General features: G+C 40.8%; 1 protein-coding gene across 4 annotated transcripts in view; it reads right to left on the bottom strand.

Moving 5' to 3' along the window:
- Positions 1–21,864, bottom strand: part of SH3GL1 (SH3 domain containing GRB2 like 1, endophilin A2) — a 183,475-nt gene that overhangs the window by 114,878 nt on the left and 46,733 nt on the right. For 3 of the 4 annotated variants that reach the window (XM_075204803.1, XM_075204801.1, XM_075204802.1), the window contains exons 2-3: positions 10,392–10,460; positions 4,273–4,345 (exon numbers count right to left, since the gene is read on the bottom strand). In XM_075204803.1, coding sequence (XP_075060904.1) covers positions 4,273–4,345; positions 10,392–10,460 — 142 coding nt within the window. The remainder of the gene's footprint in view (positions 1–4,272; positions 4,346–10,391; positions 10,461–21,864) is intronic. The other variant, XM_075204804.1, reaches the window with a different exon arrangement.

Raw genomic sequence — 21,864 nt, 5'->3', positions numbered from 1 at the left:
CCTCGGTGAGCGGATCCAGCCGGACATGTCGGCAACCGATGCAACAGTCGGAAGCCTGGTCTTAAAGGAACCGCCTAAGAATCCTCAACATCTGGACATCGATCTTTGGGAACCGCCAAACCGGAATGCCATCCTGGGAGTCACAGCAGGAGTTCCACAAAAGCATCCAACTGCGGAGAAACATGGACAGTCCAAACTAGCAATGGTCGCTGATGTCGCAGATGAGCCCACCCCGCCTGTCAGTGAGGATACGGACTGGTCCGCAATACCAATTTTGTTTCCTTTGCAGGACTTTGCTCAAGACCAACTTAATGATGCCACTTTGGAACATGCCTTTAAAAGTGTGACTGAGGTAAATGGGGTAGCGAAAGCCGCCCAGCCTGCAGAAGGTATACCATATTTTATTGTTAAAAATAATTTCCTGTATAGAGTTGCTAATGTACAGGGGGAAAAAGTAGAACAATTAATGGTTCCTCAGGTCCATGTAACCCTAGTGTTAAAAGCAGCACATACACATGTCTGTGGGTGACATCTAGGGGAGGATAAAACACGGGAACGAGTTCTGCTTAGGTTTTACTGGCCCGGTGTACACATGGCAGTGAAAAAGTATTGCCGGTCCTGTCCCATTTGTCAGAGAACCTGTCCCAAACCCATGTACAGGGCAACTCTCATTCCAATACCAATAGTGCAAGTTCCCTTTAAACGGATAGCTATGGACCTTGTGGGCCCCCTGGAAAAATCCGCACGTGGGCAAAAATATATACTAGTGGTGCTTGACTATGCAACCAGGTATCCAGAGGCAATTCCCCTACGAAACATCAAGTCCAGCACCATAGCTAAAGAACTTATATTGATGTTTACACGCTTGGGAATACCCAAAGAAATTCTCACAGACCAGGGTACTCCATTCATGTCTAAACTGATGAAGGACATGTGCCAGTTGCTAGGGGTTACGGCGCTTCACACCTCTGTATACCATCCACACACAGATGGCTTGGTGGAACGCTTTAACCGCACATTAAAGCACATGCTCAGGAAAGCAGTGGCTCAAGAGAAAAAAAGATTGGGACACTCTTATTCCCTATTTGATGCTTGCCATCTGTGAGGTACCTCAAGCTTCAACAGGGTTTAGTCCCTTTGAGTTATTGTTTGGGAGACAGCCCAGGGGTATCCTGGATATGTTAAAAGAAGGGTGGGAGCGCAAGGTCCCAGGGAGCCAAATCTGGTACAATTTGTGTCCCAAATGTATGAGAGGCTAGGAAAAATAGGGCTCATTGTGCAGCAACATGTAAAAGAGGCTCAGGAACGACAGAAGAAAAGTTATGACAAAAGTGCTGTTTGATCTTTCAAGCCTGGGGACAAGGTCCTAGTCCTGGTTCCTACCCAGGAAAGCAAACTTTTCGCCCATCGGCAGGGTCCATATGAAGTTCTAGAGGCTGTCGGTCCTGTCAATTACAGAGTCCACCAGTTAGGTAGGAGAAGGGAGGAGCAAATATATCATGTGAACCTCTTTAAACCCTGGCATGATGAGGAAACCTCTCCTCAGGTAGTGAGTACTGCCATTGAAAAGTCTGAAGTGCCCATAGAGCCAGCCTTGTCCATTCAGCAGAGACAACAGACTGAAGAAATGATTCGCCGGAACAGGGATGTCTTCTCTTCCATTCCTGGGCGCACTACCTTAAACGAACACGACATTGTCACTGCGCCAGGAGTCACTGTCAAGCAGAAGCCATATCGTATTCCAGAAGCCAGACGGGTGGACGTGAGAAAGGAGGTCGAGAAGATGCTCCAGTTAGATGTAATTGAAGAGTCCACTAGTGAATGGAATAGTCCCATTGTGCTTGTCCCGAAACCCAATGGGACAATTAGGTTCTGCAATGACTTTAGGCGCCTAAACATTATGTCGCAGTTTGATGCCTATCCGATGCCACGTGTGGATGAACTAGTGGAAAATCTTGCTGGTAGCAATTATTTAACAACCCTTGATCTAACAAAGGGTTATTGGCAAGTTCCCCTGACTTCCATGGCCAAGCCAAAGACTGCATTTTCCACCCCTGATGGTCTCTATCAATATAAAGTCCTACCCTTTGGATTGCATGGGGCACCTGCCACCTTCCAAAGGGCCATGAATAAATTGCTACGACCTCACACAGCTTATGCAGCTGCTTACCTGGACGATATAGTGATTTATACCCCAGACTGGGGATCACATTTAGCCAAAGTTAAGGCGGTCTTAGCTTCATTACGGTCCACAGGGTTAACAGCTAACCCAGAGAAATGTGCCATAGCCATGAGAGAAGCCAAATATTTGGGGTACATTGTTGGTCGAGGGCATGTAAAACCCCAGCTAGACAAAGTGGAGGCAGTCAAAAATTGGACAAGACCAGAGAAAAAGTCACAGTTAAGAACCTTTTTAGGCTTAGTAGGTTACTACAGGCGGTTTGTAAGCCACTTCGCCACTAGAGCTGCTCCACTTACGGACATGTTAAAAAAAAAAAAGTTGTCCGGATAGATTAACCTGGTCTGACTCTGCAGAAACCGCCTGGTCTGATCTTCGGTTAGCTCTTTGTTCCTCCCCAGTTCTACAAGCACCAGATTTTACCCGGAGGTTCTTCCTCCAAACTGATGCTTCTGGTGTTGGCTTAGGTGCAGTCCTGTCACAGGAGAAGAATGGAGTAGAAAATCCTGTCCTGTACCTAGGTCGTAAGTTGCTTCCAAGGGAACAAAAATATGCCACTGTGGAGAAAGAATGTCTCGCCATAAAATGGGCTACAGAAGCTCTGCGCTATTATCTCCTAGGCAGAGAGTTCACCCTAATAACAGACCATGCACCATTAAGATGGATGCAGAACAACCGGGAGGTAAATGCCAAGGTAACCCGCTGGTTCTTGGCACTACAACCTTTCAAGTAGAACATAGGCCTGGGATTCTACACAAAAAAATGCAGATGCGTTGTCACGAAAATATGCGCTCCTCGCGAAGTCCGCGTCCCCCTACTTGGAGACGCTAGGGGGAGGGATATGTAACAAAAGGAGGCATTTAGCTGGCAATATGCAGAGAAAGCAGGGAAGTAGAGTAAAACATTGGCACAGTTATGTACCTAGGTGGAGATTAAACCAGGTAAAAACATATGTGTAGTTTAAAATTGGTTTACTTACATGATTTAAAAGCTGCTTCCTCTCAGCAAACAGACAGGGTGGGTCTGATAGTCTAAACAGAGCCAGGGATGGGCGTTTCCTTTTAAAGAGAAGGTGAGTGTGTCACCTGTCCATCAAGCTAGGCCTGTGGGAGAAGTGTCAGGTACAAAACCCTGCTTGTTTCATTGTTCAGGGAGATCAACGCTGGGCTAGCTGGCTGATCTGGACAGAGAGCTGGACTATGTATAGTAAGCGTTGAGGGTCTCCATAATTGCTGTGCAAGTATATGGTGTCAAAACATTATTACCATCCTGACAATAAAGAACCATAAAAAGGAAGAAGTTGTACGCGTGTGCTTCTGCAGTAGCGGGCTCTTGCCACAATAATAATATATATATATATATATATACACACACACATATACACACACACACACACACACACACACACACACACATACATACACACACACATATATACATACACACATATACACAAACACATATATTATATTCATTTGATTCATGTCATCAAGAGTAGAAGTTTATTCAAAAATATGCCTGATTTCAAAAAACGTATGGAATTTTAATGGAGTGGTCCATTGGAGATCTGGAGTCCACCAGCGACGTTCAGCCGCCAATCCAGCTCCTGTTCATAGAAACCATAATAATATAGTTGTGGGAGGTTCCCCCTATGCCTGGTGAGCCAGTGGTGGCATGAAGCTGCAGCACTGTCATCCCTGTAAATGAGTCTGATAGACCCAGTGCCTACTAAGAGTACCAGGAGGCTAAGAATCACACTGGCGCTTAGAGACCTCTAGTAGCTGCAGCCCATAAACTATTGCCCAGAGTCTGGCCAATCTCCCTCTGGAGCAGATTTTGGCTTGAGTGGGCCAAAAACTATAGCAGGAGTCCTGAAAGCATTTTAGGCGGGAAACAAAGTTCAATATCCTGCCCTAGACTCAGTGGAGCCAGGGGTGGAGAGCAGGCTGAACCTTCTTAACCCAGGCAGCTTATGGACAGGGGGATAGAGGGAGGATGTTTAGCCCCCTGTCACTAGCAGCACTTATACACGATACACAGGATGGCAGGGAACTATGAAGACTGATTAAGAAAAATTCAAACAGGCAAGTTACCTGGGTTTGGCTGCAGGTACTCAATGGTTTTAGCCAGTACATCAGCCACAGCTTTACTGGTAACATCCACTTTCTGGAGGAACACAAGGATATCACTTCTTAATACAGGGATGATTAAGTGCAAAACAGTTTAACCAATCATAACAATTAGCCTTAATCATAAACACACATTTTCCAATGGCTTGGTACACATTTATCAACTTATTTTGGCAATATGTTAATTAAAAACAAGAATAATGGATTTCAAGTCTAAATAAGTTTTTTTCTATAATGGCATTAAATTTAAAGGACTTTATTTTTCTTTTATTTAGATTATATAATGGAGAAAAAAAAGTAGTAATTTTTTCTTGATGTCTTTCATGGTCAGAATTTATGCTAGCAAAGATATATACTGCAAAATTCAGCGTTAACAGTTTGTCTTTTTCATCATTTATATTTTCTTCACATAGCATTCAGCAATGCGTGCTCTATTTCAGAAGCTTAGTGTATGGTTACCATTTTCTTGGCCAAAAATAGATCTAAGTAGATTAGAAGAAGTGTATACTTAACTCACATTTGCAATGTAATTTTCCCCAAGTGCAATATTAAATTGGTTAATAGCAACCAATCAGATCCTAGCTTTCATTTATTTAGTGCATTCTACAAAATGACAGCTAGAATCTGATTGGTTGCTATAGGCAAAATCTCCACTTTTTCAAACCCGCAGTTTAGTATATCTAGCCCCTGGTCTTCAGAAGAAGTAGCATATTTTTAGTATCATTTTTGGTTGTGTTTTATTGTGTTTTTTGGTGTATTTAATAATCTGTAATGTATAATAAAATATTTTATATGTGCAACCTACGTGGTTTTGAGTATAATTCTGCCATATTCTACAGCATTATATTTTTATATATTAATGTTCATATTTATTTTCTTTTTCTACGAGAAGAGGTGGCATATTCTCATCAGGGAGCAACAAAAATATACAATAAATAAAACGTACAAATTATAACAAAGATAATTAGATATAGAAGTATTAGTATCCCAACTTAGCGCCTAGGAGTTTTTTTAGTTTGGCTGTAATTATAACTTCTTAAACCTGAAGAAAGATTAGTAGTAGTAGTGGTCAGTGCTGAATGTATAGTCAGCAGATAAGAATGAGTTTCTATCCCATGTGAAATTGATACATATCCTATAGAGCAAACTATTTAGGATTATAAAATGCTTAACATTATGGCAAAATTTTTATTTTTAAATCTAATCCCAATGATTTGTCTATGTTTATTACCACAATTCAGAACTAGCAATGCCATAAAACTGCTTGATTCAGAGCTATGATCACTCCACTACATAAGTTCTCTATATTGACAATCCAGGGTGCATTACCTGTCTCACCTAACAAAATGGGAACAGTAATAGATAATGAAGAGGCCTGTCCAACTTCACTGAAGATCTCTGAATTAAATGATATAGATAAAAAGTGGAGCACAATTTCTTTACACACATTGCATGAGCTGTCAGATGATTACATGGGTAACAGAGATCATATCACTCAGTCAACTGCACAAAATAATCATCAGCTCTTACATTTTTTTTAGTACCAAGGGTGCTTTTTTTCTCTAACTACAAATGTGGGAATTATTTCCATTCTCTCCCGACCTGTTCCTGGAAAAATATACAGGTGGGAATACTGGGCTCACATGAAGTACCTCAAAGAAAGTAAATTAACATTAATAATTTTCTCATTTCCTTATCAACCTCATGGTAATAATGAATGGGATGTATATGCAAAATCAATATTGACAGTTCTAATAAAAAAAATCAAATAAAAATATTGAATTACTTCATTCAAAATTGAGCATCAGCAGAACATGTCTGACTGGATCACTAATAAGTAACTTCTGGTATAAATTTATTCAAAGGAAATAGCGCAGGGCGCTTATTTATATAATTTCACATGCACTTATTTTTGATATTGTGTATATTTTGAGATAGGAACTCATTATTTCTGAGACCAGGGTAGAAAATCTGTTTTCTTTGTTTTAACCTTTCAAAAGCAAATGCCTTATTTCTGATGTATGTATCTGATACAATGAGCCTTTGTTTACAAAGTCTTTTGCGTATTGGAATGTGTTTTGTATGGAAGTATCATTGTTTGGGGTTTGTAAGGTTGCTAGTGGAAACCTCCAATTAGGCATATGGGGAGGGAGTCTGATAGCAGGAATTGCTAACTAAGTTTTGTGATGGAAGTGTCAAACACTTGCTCTGGCCAAAGGCCCAGCAGGGGGTCATTACTGTGTGGCCTTTTGTCAGAGTGTTCAAACCTTTCTGAACATTGTGAACAGCACGCGATGCAAGACATCACAGCATCTCTAGAATTTCATAGATAAGTGTAAATATTGTTGGCTTTGCAATGCATGTAAATCCATGTTTCTGTAAACACATTACATAATTATTCTAAAAATAGCCTGTGTCCAAACTGTATAACAGGTACTGGCTTGTATTGAAAACTTGTTCTTCTAATTTAATCTGACTTGAGTGAGCACTGGTACCTTTAACCAGTGTGAGAGCAAATAAAAATCACTTGCTTCAAAGACCAGCTTGAACCATCTTCAGTATTGCTGTATTCCTGTGACCTGCTGATTAGCCCCCCCCTGCCACTAGCAGCAATGTTAAAAGGTGTTAAACCTCTCTGGGCCGATTCACGTGCAGGCTGCATAAATCACCCAGATTGGTTAGACTGGAGGACGGATTACCTCCTGCTAAGACAAGTTTCAAATGTGTACAAAAAAAGACTTGTTTGTATTAAAAGCTGTTCTTCTTGTCTCATCTGACCTGAGCACTGGTACCTTTAACCAGTGAAGAGCAAATAAACATCACTTGCTACAAAGACTTGCTTGGAAACTTTTCTATGCTGATTCCTGTGATAAACAGATTAGACCCAACTGTAATCCGTTCCCGACTGTTCTGAGACTTGGGCTCAGCACCCAGTACCACTGTTCTGCCGCTACCCAGTAGCTCTGGCCAGTGTGATAGGCCAGGGGGGATCCATCCACAGCAACCCTGATCCATAGGAAGAGGTCGGGGATACCAGCCCGGGTACACCCGCAGCGCGGTACGGAGTCCAGTGGTGGCAGCATTGTAAGCCCCTCCTGTTGCGGCAGGAGGGCGCACTTGGGAAAACAAAACAGAGTGATGGCAAAGTTAGCCACACCGGTTCCCAGCAGCAACAGACAGGGTGGCATAGGCAGTCAATCCTGTCACAATACTGCTTTCCAGATCGACTGCTTCCTTGAAGTGATGCTGAGAGAAAGAAAAACAGAAAGCTCTTGTTCTCTGGTCTTGAGGTAAATGGTAAGATTTTCCCCCGGTAATTTTTTGAGTTATAGAATCAAGTGTATCCCGGAAGAGAAAAGTGCCTTCAAAAGGAACCATAGCCAAACGATTCTTTGGCTGCGTGCTTTGGTGACGGACCCACAATCAGAGTCCTCTCCTAAAGATGGCAGATGAAATCATTCTTTCAAAAGAAAGTAAATATGCCTAGTGAAGTTTCCCATAAGAAATCAGTGCTTTTTATTATGACATCAGTGCTCTTGAGTAGATACAGATAGATCATTTTCTTTAGTACATCCTTATATGCAAGGTATCAGTCCTGGAGACTGAGCCGCACTTGAGAATGGTACCTGACAAAATATGAAGTTTCTTCAAACTGCTTTCCATTTCCCTTTCCATAGGATTTTTCAGTGGGCCTCCATCCTCTAATGAAAATGTGGTTCTGGCTGAAAGAAGCTACCATAGAGTACCATAAAATCCCATGGTTCTATTAATATCTTTAAGGGCTTCAGGGTTAAATGACAAAGGATCTTCTCAAATTCCCCTCACTGTTAGATGGCCTTTCAGTATTACAGAAAACCCATTACACCAGACAGACTTACGAAGCCTAACATCTTCCAGATCCACACTTGGCTTGGCTGTCTTAAGCCCGTTGTAAAAAAAAAAAAAAAAAAAAAAAACAGATTCATTGCGCTCATCACTCCAGAAATGTATTTCGCAAACTCTTCAGGATACTAAGCAGTGGCCTTTTTGGGCTGTAAAACACTCCAGAAACACATTGATGAGACTTGCGGCTTTATTCCTTCAACAGGCTCTAAAATAGAACCGAGAAGGAAGAACTAATTAATTAGGGGCATATTGGGAATGGGTAATCTTCAGCTTTCTGGGGTTGAGCTGAGGCTCCATAACAGCAAAATATTCCAGACAGTACTTCGGAACTGCTTACTATTCCCTGCACCCTTCAGAGGTTTCCCCATGTTGTTTCAGGACATCCTATGACCTCTGAACCATAAGATATGTCACACAATCAAGGAGAAGACACAGAAGCCAGGTACCGCGTTTGCTACAGCACTGTAGCAAATAGCGTTCCTGAGGCAGCAACTGTAGTCCTGCTCACATTTCGGAGGTGCTTCTCAGAGACACTCCGGAATCTCAGGGACAAAAAGGTAAGCCTAAAATAAGAGAAAAAAAACCACAACAAACAACAAAAGAAACAAAAAAACAAACATACTACTACACTTGTACACTGTTTCCTGGGAGACAGGTAAAAGACAGGTAAAAGACAGCAAAAGGAAGGAGGAATCATACAACACACCTTCCAGTTGAAGTTTCTTTTTCCTGTCTCTACTCAATTGGAATTAAACTCGCTATGGCTGCCATTGCGTTAATAAGGAAAGCATGATATTGAGTGAAGGAAAAAAAAACATCTAATAATTGTAAAATTATACATACTTTAAATGCTTATTCCTGTATCCATTGGGGGACACTGCAAATATTGTGACACAGAGGCTGCACTGGAGCTTGGATACTTTAAATTTGTCTCTAGAAGTTAAAGCTCCTCCACCTCTAGTCATGTTTTTTTAACAAAGCTTCAAGGACAAAACCAGCAGTCATTGAACGAGAAAGATAGGAGTAAACAAGGTTCTCCAACTACAACAGAAAAATAGAACATTAACAGGAAACAACAAGAGCATAAAGGGTGAAAGTCCAGTGTCCCCCAATGGACTAAAACAAAAAGGAGTTGACACAAGTATAAAATTGCCATTTTGTCTTTTGCTCATGTGGGGGACACTGGAAACTATGGGGGTATCCAAAAGCTGTTCCTACAGACAGGTATGCTCAGAGGGAAGAGGGAGAGAGGGTTGGAGAGAGAGAGGGAGAGACTGATTTGCCAACTCTGATTTAGAAGTAAAAATGTATGAACTTTTAGATATTCACATAAAACCCAACGGAGCACAAAACAAAAAAAAAAAAACGTTTCACATAGTCACGAACATGCAATCCCACTGCTGTAATGAAGGGGTGGTAATTAATGTATGAATTTGTTTGTCTATCTTTTCTTTACTATAAAGAAAATGCACAGAAAAATCAGTCAGCTATTAAGAGTAAGGAATGTATACCTCTAATTTCTAAATAGAAATCATATTATTAATTTTCGCACACAGCTACACACGTCATGGATGTAAAAGACTTTAACCCTTCCCTTTTTTTGGCATAATCCTAGCACAATTGCCAATTGATAGTATTGCCTAGTGGCAAAGATCACATTTGACATCATACAGTGAGTAGGGTCAGATTTGCAAATGAACAAAAATAGGACAGAATGTAAGACAAAGGGCTAGATTTACTAAGCTGCGGGTTTGAAAAAGTGGAGATGTTGCCTATAGCAACCAATCAGATTCTAGCTGTCATTTTGTAGAAGGTACTAAATAAATGAAAGCTAGAATCTGATTGGTTGCTATAGGCAACATCCCCACTTTTTCAAACCCGCAGCTTAGTAAATCTAGCCAAAAGCCCTCTCAGTTTGTTCATAGACACCTCAGAGGTATAAAAAAAAACTATGCTTAAAAGTGAAAAAGCAACATTAAAGCCTTGCCTTATGAATAGTTTGCTCAATAGAAGTCTTTTTTTTAAAATGGTCAGAAGCATTTTTGGGAGTTAATGCATATGTTGATTAAATTAATTTATTAATGGACAATTGCACGGATTCTAGATTTTGCTCAACCTTCTAGTTTAGAGCATTAAGTAGTTTTACCTTAAGTTAGAGGCAATTAGTGTGTGAAAGCAGTAGAAATGTATTTTCTTACCTTTTCCATCTCTTTAAAGTCATCATCTAGTTTTGTGCCTTCTGCTCCTCCAACTTTTTCACTCACAAGCTGAAGGAAGACAGAAGCATGCAAGCAGTCAGAAGCTTTACCTAAAGCAATTGCATACAGCTTTGCATAACTGATCATAATGTTGATTATTGTGTAATACAAAGTCTTGATACTATCTTTACTCTAGGGTAGTGGTTCCCAAACATTTGCAGTTCGCGGTACCCTTAGAGTCTCCATAATATTTTCAAGGCACCCCTCCAAAATAAATTACAGACTAGTACCGTTTTAAAAGCAGTTGGGTCAAAAAAAACATAAGTATTTAGGTCCGGACAGAAATACTTCGTTAGTTGTATGCAAAAATAATACACATAAATCCAGAATATTTTTATATATTTTTTTCAATTGTATTTCTGTCAAAGAATAATTTACAGCTAACTCACTCACCCCCTCTGCATCTCCCCTCACTCTGTGCCCCCTCTGCATCTCCCCTCACTCTGTGTCCCCTCTGCATCCCGGGGCCTAGGAAGAGGAGGAAAAAAAAAAATGTCCCAAATCTCCTGCCGCTTGTCACTGAATATCGGGCATGATGACGTCACGGCCGACATTCAGTGAGAAGCAAGTAGGTAGGATGCTGGGTCCCGGGCGCCGCCGGATTGGTATGTTTTTTTTTTCCTCCTCTTCCCGGCCGCGGCACCCCTGTGACAGTCTAACACTTTGGGAACCGCCTCTGTAGGGGCTAAATTTTTTCAAGCTGCATGTTTGAAAAAGTGGAGATGTTGCAATTTAATTGCACTACTTAAAGCAGTTCTCCATTTTTGTAAATTCCCCTTCTGTAATGACACCCTTAAACCAGGGAAGCACTTTTGTGGGTATCCCTCCTGTTCACTTCAGTGCATTATATTCCATAGAACACTAATAAAAAGTGAGCCGAAAACCAGTTCCCAAAATCAGGCAAGAATGATTCACTGAATTTATTTTCACTGCATTATTTAAACACATGAGTTATTACACTGCCCTAGGAAAGTTAGATAAGTGCATAGGTTATTAATATCTCAATGCTATATCTTTAAATAATTAATGCTTTAAGCCAGCCGAATCAATATATTTTAACATCCGTGAAAACATGTTTAATCCCTTTAACGTACTAGATGGACTCTTACTGAATCAGGTAATTGAGTAATTAAAAGTGTGCCAAAATGTATTGGTCTCAGATACAATGTTGCACTGTGATATAATTAATAATTGTTGACGACTGAACCTGCCATGTAGCATCTCTGTTTTACATGTTTCACTTTCTGCACTGATGAAATAAAGACAGGCGGACCAATGTATCAATTATTTAATTTAAAGTGTATTGTGAGAGCATTTCTAGGTTCTCAATGATGATGGTAATAATGATATGTGAAGGAGTTAAAAATCTTGGTATTTGCCTTAAAAATACATTCAGTGTAATCACCAGCTCTAGCCTTGACCTATCTCAAAGACCCCAGATGGAGGCCTCGGACATGGGATAATGGATGATGAGGACATTGGGAGTACTGGCTCCAGTGAAAGTTTATAAGAACCCATAAAAGTGACATGAAGAGAACTAACTAGCTTTGTCAGAAGATTTATATTTACTCAGGAAAATATCAATCATGTGTTTCTGTTCTTTAACCAGATCAAAAGCTTTTTCATGTATAAATGTATGCCAGAAATAAAAGAGCACAGCTCAGTTCTATCTTGACATTGGCATGTCTGTGTCTTGATTACTGATATCCAGGTTAACCAGCATCTTATCTCACTGATATCTGAAGGGACTTGATAAAGGAGAGGTAAAATTACCATTACATTACGTGGGGGCTCGAATAGCCGGGATCTCGGACAACCTATATAGATGACAAATAACGCTTGCAGCATCAGCTAGAATCATGGACAGCTCAAACCCATACGGTGAGTAAATTCAGCTGTGATTTTTCCACTGATTTACTCTCTGTCCAGCATTCTTGTTGTGTGTCTAAAAGCTGTTCATCTGTATGTGGTAAGAGATTTCCTGAACCCAGATATCTGTTTGAGAGCATAAAAAGCACTACCTATATGGTTGAATTTACACATGATTGCATTTTAATAATTCATTTGGTTATTGCTCAGACTGTTCATGTGCTGTTATACTTAGAAAGCATTCTGCTGATACTGTTCTACACTGGAAGCTGTAATTGATAGAACTGTTTTTGAATGTGTTGTGGATGCAAAGCAATATTATTGTATGTTAAATGTGCATTTAAATAATGATATATATTGCAGCAAAATATAGTGTATTTTTTGGTCTCAAGTGTTACTATATTGGCAAATTAATCACATACCCCTTGAAGGGAAGCCTGTCTATACAGTATAAAGAAATTACCACCTGGGTTACGTAATGAAATTGTAAAAGGATATTCTGGTGATTATGAAATAAGAAAGCAATAATGGTTACAGCTGAAACAGAGATTTGCACAATTGTTATTATTGTTTGTTTTTGATTAGATTTCTTTGTATGGTATGCAAATATTTTTCAGCCAGAATAGAAGGAATTAAGAGGTTTTTGAACGGTGGTATTGAGGTATAATTCTCTGTAAAATACAGATAACTGTTATAAAAGAGTGCATGCGGTAAAGCAACCCAACAGTACAGTATATTCAGAAATTGATCAATTCTGAATACTAGGGTGCACAGGCTAGCAGGGTTGTTGGGTTTATAAAACCCAACAAAGGTACAGGAATACAGAGAAGTAGAGATTTCTAAAAAAAAAAAAACAACAACAAATATTTAAAAACAAATATTTGACAGAGCAGGTTTCCCATTAGAGGGCACACTAGATCCAGAAAAGTGGAAAAGGTTTCAAAACACCAATAAACCATGGATAAGCAGAAAAGGACAAGCAGATGTGGTTAACATGTGGTATACAGTATCATTAGAGATGAGAAAAAAAGAAAAGAAGAGAGAATGCACACATAGGTACAGATCTATTAGACATGCCACCGCCTTATGTGGACCATACAGCTTCACCGCAGAAACCAGACAATAGACCAGATACACCACTAGTACCTCAACAGGCAGGTCACATAGTACAGTTAGCAGCACAAAAGGGGCATTCGCAATTAGAAACTCATTCAGTGACCCCAGTGGACGCAGGTAACACTCCATCAATCACGTTTCAAACCCCAAGTCAAATCCATTCTCAGTCTGCTAATAATGAAATAAATGATTATCCTGAGAGACAGTGTTTGCAATGTGGAATCTAATGCACCTCCTTGTACAGATAATTCTTACAGGAAAATGTTTACAAGATACCAATGATGGTAAGCCGGTTGAAGGATCACAATATCAGTCCATTAAGAGAAACAACAAATCAGAGGGTGAGAAGGAGAATAACATCGGAAAAGCAGGTATTCCATTCTCACACTAATATGTATCCAGTCAGAATACAAAGGGTGCCTAACCCAAACTTTGATGCTAATACTGCCGAAGGTGCTAATAATAGGAGTGAGGACTCAAATAATTAACAGCAGGGGTTAACAGCAAGAGCACCAGAAGGTGACAGGGGGGCTATTACTCATCCTGCACCCCCTGTAGAAGAAAGAAACACCTATAACAGTGGTCTTAAATTTCTAGCCAGAGTACAATGGTGGTGTCATAAACAAAGATTAAAAGCACCAGCAGCACCAGACATAACACAGAGAAATGATTCAGGAGGATGTATTTGAATAAACTAACTACCAGACAAAATGATGTTTTTTCTACAGAAACCCCAGATGGTCAAAGAATGTTGAAGACAAAGTTTTTGAATGGTTTAAAGAATGAGGTAAGAAGCCAACTCTTTACAGTCATACCTGAGGCATTGTCTATGAAAATGTAATCTTTGCTACAGGTACTTGGAAGACTGGAGGACCAGGAAGCAGAAAGAAAAAAAAAAGGTAAAGAATGCCCAAAAGACTCCTCAGGTAACTGTACACCTGGTACAGGGAAAAGGTACATGGCAAGTAAGGCAGCAGCCAAAAGGAACAGAAACAGTAAGTGCAAGACAAAGAAACCAATGTAAGGACATGACTGGTAGATGTTTTTGATGTAAATTACCAGGTCCCATGAAGAAGGACTACAGGAAATACAAGAAATGGCAGCAGCAGCAGCAAGGAGAAATCAGCGGTCCCCAGGGCAATCAATGAAGATATGGCTCCCCGTTGTCAACACCTTGTCCAGTTCTTGTAATACCTCTGAAGAAGGTAAGCTGCCTGGAACTACTGTGCAAATTACACTGTCCACTGGTCAACAATTGGACTGCCTAATTGACACAGGAGCAAGGCAAACAGTATTGAGACACGATCAAGTACCACAAGAATAAGTGACCTCAGATTATGTAACAGCATCAGGGTTGACAGGACAGCCTTTAAAAAATTTTTTACCTTAGGAAAAGTAAAAAAAGTGAAGATACAAATAAACAAAGACTATACTCCTGTCCCTATAGAGTTTCTCACTTCAAACACTTGTCCTGTAAATCTACTGGGTGCCGACATATTACAGTTAATGAGAGCATGCATTAAATACACCCCAGAAGGGATTAAATGCACCAGTCAACTTCCAGACAACATATCTAATCAGGTAGATGCAGCAGTACAGGTGTTTTTGATACAACCAAGTGAAAACACATCTCAAGATGAGGCACCACTACCACAGTGGCTGAAGGATGTACCTGAGAAAATATGGTCAAAGGGAAAAAACTGATGTGGGACTGTTAAACGTTGCTCCAGTACAACTTATACTAAAACCTAACACACTACTAATATGTGTTAAACAATATCCTTTGACTTTGTTACAGAATAAAGCAATCACAAAACAATTACAAAAATACCAAGACAAAGGTGTAGCAAAGAAATGTCGATCACCTTTATTCCTAGTCAAGGAAAGAGAACAGTAAGAGGGAGGAGCTCCCGAATTCAGGTTAATTCACGATCTCAGAGAAATAAATAAATGACTGGTTGTGAACACACCCATTGTCCCAAACCCACATACCTTGCTGAACCAAATTCCTGTTACATCAATGTGGTTTACAGTTATAGATCTAACAAATGCTTTCTTTTCTGTACCAAAAACTAACGATTCACAGAAAATACTGGCTTTTACGCATGAAGGAACACAATACTGCTGGACCAGATTGCCCCAGGGAGGGGCCACCAGCCCTTCAGAATTCTCTGAAGCAATGTCAACTGTCTTACAAGGTTGGTTACCACATTATCCTGAAACTACCCGACTACTGCAATATGTTGATGACTTGTTGATAGCTGCTGTTAGTGAACAACAGTGTAAAGAAGAAACTGTTTCTCTACTAACCTTTTTGGCCCAGCAGGACTGCAGAGTGTCCAAATCCAAGCTCCAAGCAGCACAGAAGGTAATTTTCCTAGAACACTGCATTTCATAGGGCACTAAACATCTGACGCCACAAAGAGTACACGCGATATAACAGGTAAAAACACCTTTCAGCAGCCATACTCACCAAGTGCAAGGTAGCATTGTTAAGTGCTTCACATGTCACAATCAAACGGTGCACAGTATTAAATCCAGCAACATTGTTACCCCTAATGTATGAATCTCAAGATTCAAAAGGAGGGAATAATAGTGAAGAACAAAAGCCATCAGAAGAAAGACATTGTGATAGTGAAGGTGATGACGATGAATTGGGTGAAAATATTAACCACAATTTTTTCTTTTTCACATGATTGTCTCGCTCTTATGGATATGGAAGCACAGACTCTTCCTTGTCTAATGCTGTGTATGAACTTTTTGTAGATGGTTCCAGGTATTAGGATAACGGATCACCATTTACAGGATACGCGGTGACTACAGAAAATGAAGTAGTTGACTCAGGACCACTATCATTGATACTGTCAGCACAAGCTGCTGAACTGATAGCACTCACCAAGGCATTGGAATATGCAGAAGGAACCACTGCAAATATCTACACGGATTCCAGGTATGCTTGGGGAGTGACGCAGGACTTTGGTCCAATATGGAAGAGCAGAAATTTCAAGACCACTAGTGGTAAGGACGCACAGCATGCCAGTCTAATAAGAAACTTGTTTAGAGCATTGAAATTGCCACACAAGGTTGCCGTAATTAAAATAGAAGCACATACAAGGAATGAGATTTTTGTTTCAAAAGGGAACACGTTGCGCAGATGCAAAAAAAAAACAAAAAAAGGGTGGCTAAGAGAAAACCTGAAAGAGAAGTATACACAGTACAGAAAGAAATGTCTGTCTACACTGATCTTAAAAAGTTTCAACAGCAAACAGGACCATTGGAGAAAGAAAGATGGAAACGATTAGGAACACAAGAAGATTGCGCCGTTATGTGGAAACTGAATGATAAACTTTGTGTTCTACAGGTTTTGTTCCCTCCCATGTTACAGATAGCTCATGGACACTCACACCTGGGGAAGGAACAGATGACTAGCGTGGCCCATCAGCATTGGATAGCTCCAGGATTCAATAACGCTGTTACAGACTATGTTCAGGCCTGCTGGATCTGTGGAACTTCAAATCCAGGAAAAAGGGTAAAATTGTCACAAGGTACAACTTAAAAAGCCTTTTATCCTTTTCAAAGACTACAGATAGACTATATACAACTGCCTAAATCTGGAATATATGAATATGTTCTAGTCTGTACAGATCTTTCCAGTAAATGACCGGAGACTTGGCCAGTAGCCAAGGAAATAGCAAAAGCAACTGCGTAAAGACTGATTGGTGAGATTGTGTGCAGGTATGGTGTCCCTGAGGTAATTGAATCAGATAGAGGCACACACTTCACAGGGGAAATAATGCAACACATAATGACAGATCTAGGCATACAGCAAGCTTTTATGTGCCGTACAGACCACAGGTTAGTGGGCGAGTAGAAAGGTTGAAAGGGACATTGAAACTGAAGATTCAGATAATCATAGCTGAAATAATAATACAAAAAACCAAAAAAAACAAAAAAAACAAAAAACAAAATCCAGAATGCCTGCCCATAGCCTTGTTCAGTGTAAGAACTGTGCCAAATAGGAATAGCAAGCGGTCTCCTTATGAAATACTTTTAGGAACACTAGCAAAGACAGGGTGTTATTATCCACAGCAATTACAACATAAACATGGAGATTTGACTAGCTATATGAGAAGTCTAACTGACCATTTGAACTATTTGTACGTTCTAGCATTTTCTTCCCTTCCAGAGTCTGATTCAGACCTACAGCCGCATAAGCTGAAACCTGGCGATTGGGTGTACTCAAAGAAACACGTGAGTAGAACTTTTGAACCAAGGTTGGAGGGTCCGTATCAGGTCTTGCTGACCACCCCCACATCAGTGAAACTCCAGAAACGAGACTCCTGGGCGCACCCATCACACTGCAAGACGACGCTGGTCACACTTGACACATAACCTAGATCTCTGTGATAACACAGACATGGGAACTGTTTGCCCACAACAAACTGCAGTATTTCAAACATGTATGTTGCAGCATAACACTATTGTTTGTGTATGGGCATTACACCCACTACTTATTATCACTGTGGTATTGATCATATTGATAGGATGGAACTGGTATATGGATGGAACTGGATGTCGGAGCGCTTTCTCAAAATCAACATTTCCAAAACTGAACTCATTGTCTTTCCTCCTCCCAGCCTCCCATCCCACCATGACCTCTCCATTGTCGTTAACAACACCACCATCTCCTCTGTCACCCAACTCCACTGCTTGGGTGTCACCCTTGACTCCTCTCTCTCTTTTGCCCCCCACATTCATTCTCTTGCCAAAGCCTGTCGCTTCCAACTACGCAACATCCGTCCCTTTCTCTCTCAGGAGGCCACCAAAACCATCATACACGCACTCATCATCTCCCGCCTGGATTACTGCAACCTCCTCCTCAACGGCCTCCCCCACTCCCGTCTCTCCCCCCTCCGCTCTATACTCAATGCGGCCGCAAGACTCATCTACCTCTCACGCCGCTCCTCCTCTGCCTCCCCTCTCTGCCTTCCCCTACAGAATTCTTTTCAAACTCCTCACCACAACTTACAAGGCTCTCTCCCACTCTACTGCCCCTTATATCTCTAACCTCCTCTCCATTCACACTCCCACCCGCTCCCTGCGCTCGGCCAATGACCGCCGCCTCTCCTCCACTCTGATCACCTCTTCCCATTCCAGAATCCAGGACTTTTCCCGTGCAGCCCCCCTTCACTGGAATGACCTCCCTCGCTCCACCCGCCTCTCTCCTACTCTGTGCTCCTTCAAACGTGCACTCAAAACTCACCTCTTTCTCAAAGCCTACCAAACATCCACTTAACCCCCATCTCCTCCACTCATTCTCCCCTCTCTCCCATTCCCTCAACTGGCTCCTCTTTTGCCTGGTCTGTTTAACCCTCCCTTAGGATGTAAGCTCGCTTGAGCAGGGCCCTCTTCCCTCCTGTCTCCTTACCCGTTCTTCTGCTCCGTGTCTTTTGCATCTGCCTGCCTGGAGTTTCTGAAGTATTGGTACTTTTGTTTATTGTTCTGTACTGTTATACCCTGTATAGTCTACTGTTTGTACTATGTGCGGCGCTGCAGAAACCTTGTGGCGCCTAACAAATAAATGATAATAATAATAATGTACGTTCAGAAAAGATATACAGAGATTACAGCAGAGGCATGAAGAAAAGATACTTTTTGAATAAATAGGGGCAGAAGTGCTGATATCTGTACTCGGTCCCGGGTGAATGGTGAAAGACCCTTGCTTTCTCACAAGAGACTGTACAAAATTAGTCTGGGCTGCGTTAGATGTCAACATTTCAGGCCTTAACATTTTTTACCTTTTATATATATTATTAAAAGGAGGGAGATTGTGAGAGCATTACTAGGTTCTCAATGATAATGGTAATAATGATATGTGAAGGAGTTAAAAATCTTGGTATTTGCCTTAAAAATACATTCAGTGTAATCACCAGCTCTAGCCTTGACCTATCTCAAAGACCCCAGATGGAGGCCTCGGACATGGGATAATGGATGATGAGGACATTGGGAGTACTGGCTCCAGTGAAAGTTTATAAGAACCCATAAAAGTGACATGAAGAGAACCAACTAGCTTTGTCAGAAGATTTAGATTTACTCAGGAAAATATCAATCATGTGTTTCTGTTCTTTAACCAGATCAAAAGCTTTTTCATGTATAAATGTATGCCAGAAATAAAAGAGCACAGCTCAGTTCTATCTTGACATTGGCATGTCTGTGTCTTGATTACTGATCTCCTGGTTAACCAGCATCTTATCTCACGGATATCTGAAGGGACTTGATAAAGGAGAGGTAAAATTACCCTAACAGTATTAACCTTCCTTTATGACTGATAGTTCTGCTATTGCAGAGATATCAGATTGTGTGAACTTAGCTATCTGAAAACTAGTACACAGATAAACATGTTGATTGTTTCAATTCAACCACACAATCTGATAATTTCCTTCTAAAATATCTCAAAGGTAATATATTAGGCGTGTAGCAAAGTTCTGTAGATCCTGTATGAATTTGCTTGTGTCTAGCAGAACACTAAACACTGTTTGTGCACTGACTGGCTAATAGTATCGAATGGTAATTCTTATTAGGCATGTGGACATTGGAATTCAATTATCCCAGATTTCCCTATTCCCCTTGTCGCTCTAACCTAGTATGAAGGTGATCATATGTACAGGTTGAGTGAAATTGCATTAAAATTTCCTAGTTGTGGATGCAGACAAGGTGAAAGACACCTGATGAATAATAATTTCACCAGTTTAGTGATAATATTACCACTAAGGTGATTCTATATGTGAGTAAGCTATAAAATTATAATTTACAGGTGCATATAAGTGGTAATTTGAGCCCTCGAAAAGACAATAAACATGGTTAGAAAATTTCCATGATATCGTGCCCAATCCATATTTAGAAATTGGAGTTTGAAAATATATGTGACAGGATGAACCTCCTATGCCACCCTGTCCGGTGTTGCTGGGGACCGGCTTGCCACTGTCACTGTCCCCTTTCTTTATCCCAAATTGCTCCCCTCTAAAAGCAGTAGGCAGGGTTTCTTCTGCCACCACTAGGCTCCTTTGCGGTGCCTAGGACCGCTTCCTTCTGGGTAACTTTAGCTGCTAGTGTACACCTTTACTGGGATGCTACACCTGACCTCTTCCTTTAGATCAGGGTTGCAATGGATGGTTCCCCATGGCCTATCGCACTAGACAGAGCTGTGGGCAGCGGACAGAGCGTTGGTAATGGAGTGCTGAATCTAGTCCTCAGAACAGCTACATAAAAATTAGATTGGTCTAATCTGTAGGTCACAGGGACAGAGAAGTTTCCAAGCAGGTCTTTGAAGCAAGTGATGTTTATTTTCTCACACTGGTTGAAGGTACCAGTGGGCAGTTCAATTGAAACAAGACTGATCTACCTCTCTCACTCCTCCACATCCGCACCATTTTGCAAATCCCTAAACTGGTTCCGTGTCCTTTAGAATCATATTCAAATTACTCAACAGTGATCTTTCTCTAACCTGCACGTCGCCTACAAGATTTCTCCGGTGCTGTTACCCACTTAATTCTCTACCAGGACCTATCAGGCTTTCCAACAGCCTTTAAATCTTTATAGGCTCTCTGAAAACACATCTCAGCTCTGGATATCTGCATGTGTTTCAGCTCTGGATATCTGCATGTGTTTCAGCTCTGGATATCTGCATGTGTTTCAGCTCTGGATATCTGCATGTGTTTCAGCTCTGGATATCTGCATGTGTTTCAGCTCTGGATATCTGCATGTGTTTCAGCTCTGGATATCTGCATGTGTTTCAGCTCTGGAACTCTGTTTATGTTACAGCTCTGGATTTATTTATAATTACCTGGATTTTGGACTCTGATTTAACTCTGCATCTCTGGAGCCTGGCAAGTTTAAAAGACTTTTGTTTTCAAATATTATTTCTGGACATTTTGTTTCATCCCTTGCCTGGCCCTTCAGCCACTGAGATCCACCCCTGCCTGTATTCACAATAAATATTTAAGTTTACCAGCATCATTGTTTTTGTACATTAATATTGAGAGCCGTGACAGTGTCCTGAATTTACAGCAAAAGCAACATTTTGATATAAATGTTTTAGGGCAAATCGGAAAAGGGTATTTCTAAAAGTAAAGAACTGCAAGTCTTGCAAATATGGTTGAATGAGGCTACAATCCCGCCTCCGTATATTTATCAATATATAGCAGTTAAAACTCCTACTGCATCAGGAGCAAGATGACCCAATATTTGATTTATTACCTATTGTAATAGATGCACAAAGAAGGCTGTATGCACAGGTACCTCTCCCAGTGGATCATCAAATAGATATACCACTGGGAGATGAAATTGTGTAAGAAACAAAAAAGGGATGGTGACACTCCTGTAAGGTCTGATAAGCCCCAAATATCTGATGTGTCACGAGCCGCGGCGG

This window comes from Mixophyes fleayi, chromosome 1 (assembly GCF_038048845.1).
Source record: "Mixophyes fleayi isolate aMixFle1 chromosome 1, aMixFle1.hap1, whole genome shotgun sequence".
In the NCBI taxonomy this organism is placed as follows: domain Eukaryota; kingdom Metazoa; phylum Chordata; class Amphibia; order Anura; family Limnodynastidae; genus Mixophyes; species Mixophyes fleayi.
This window is presented reverse-complemented; position numbering and strand designations above follow the sequence as displayed.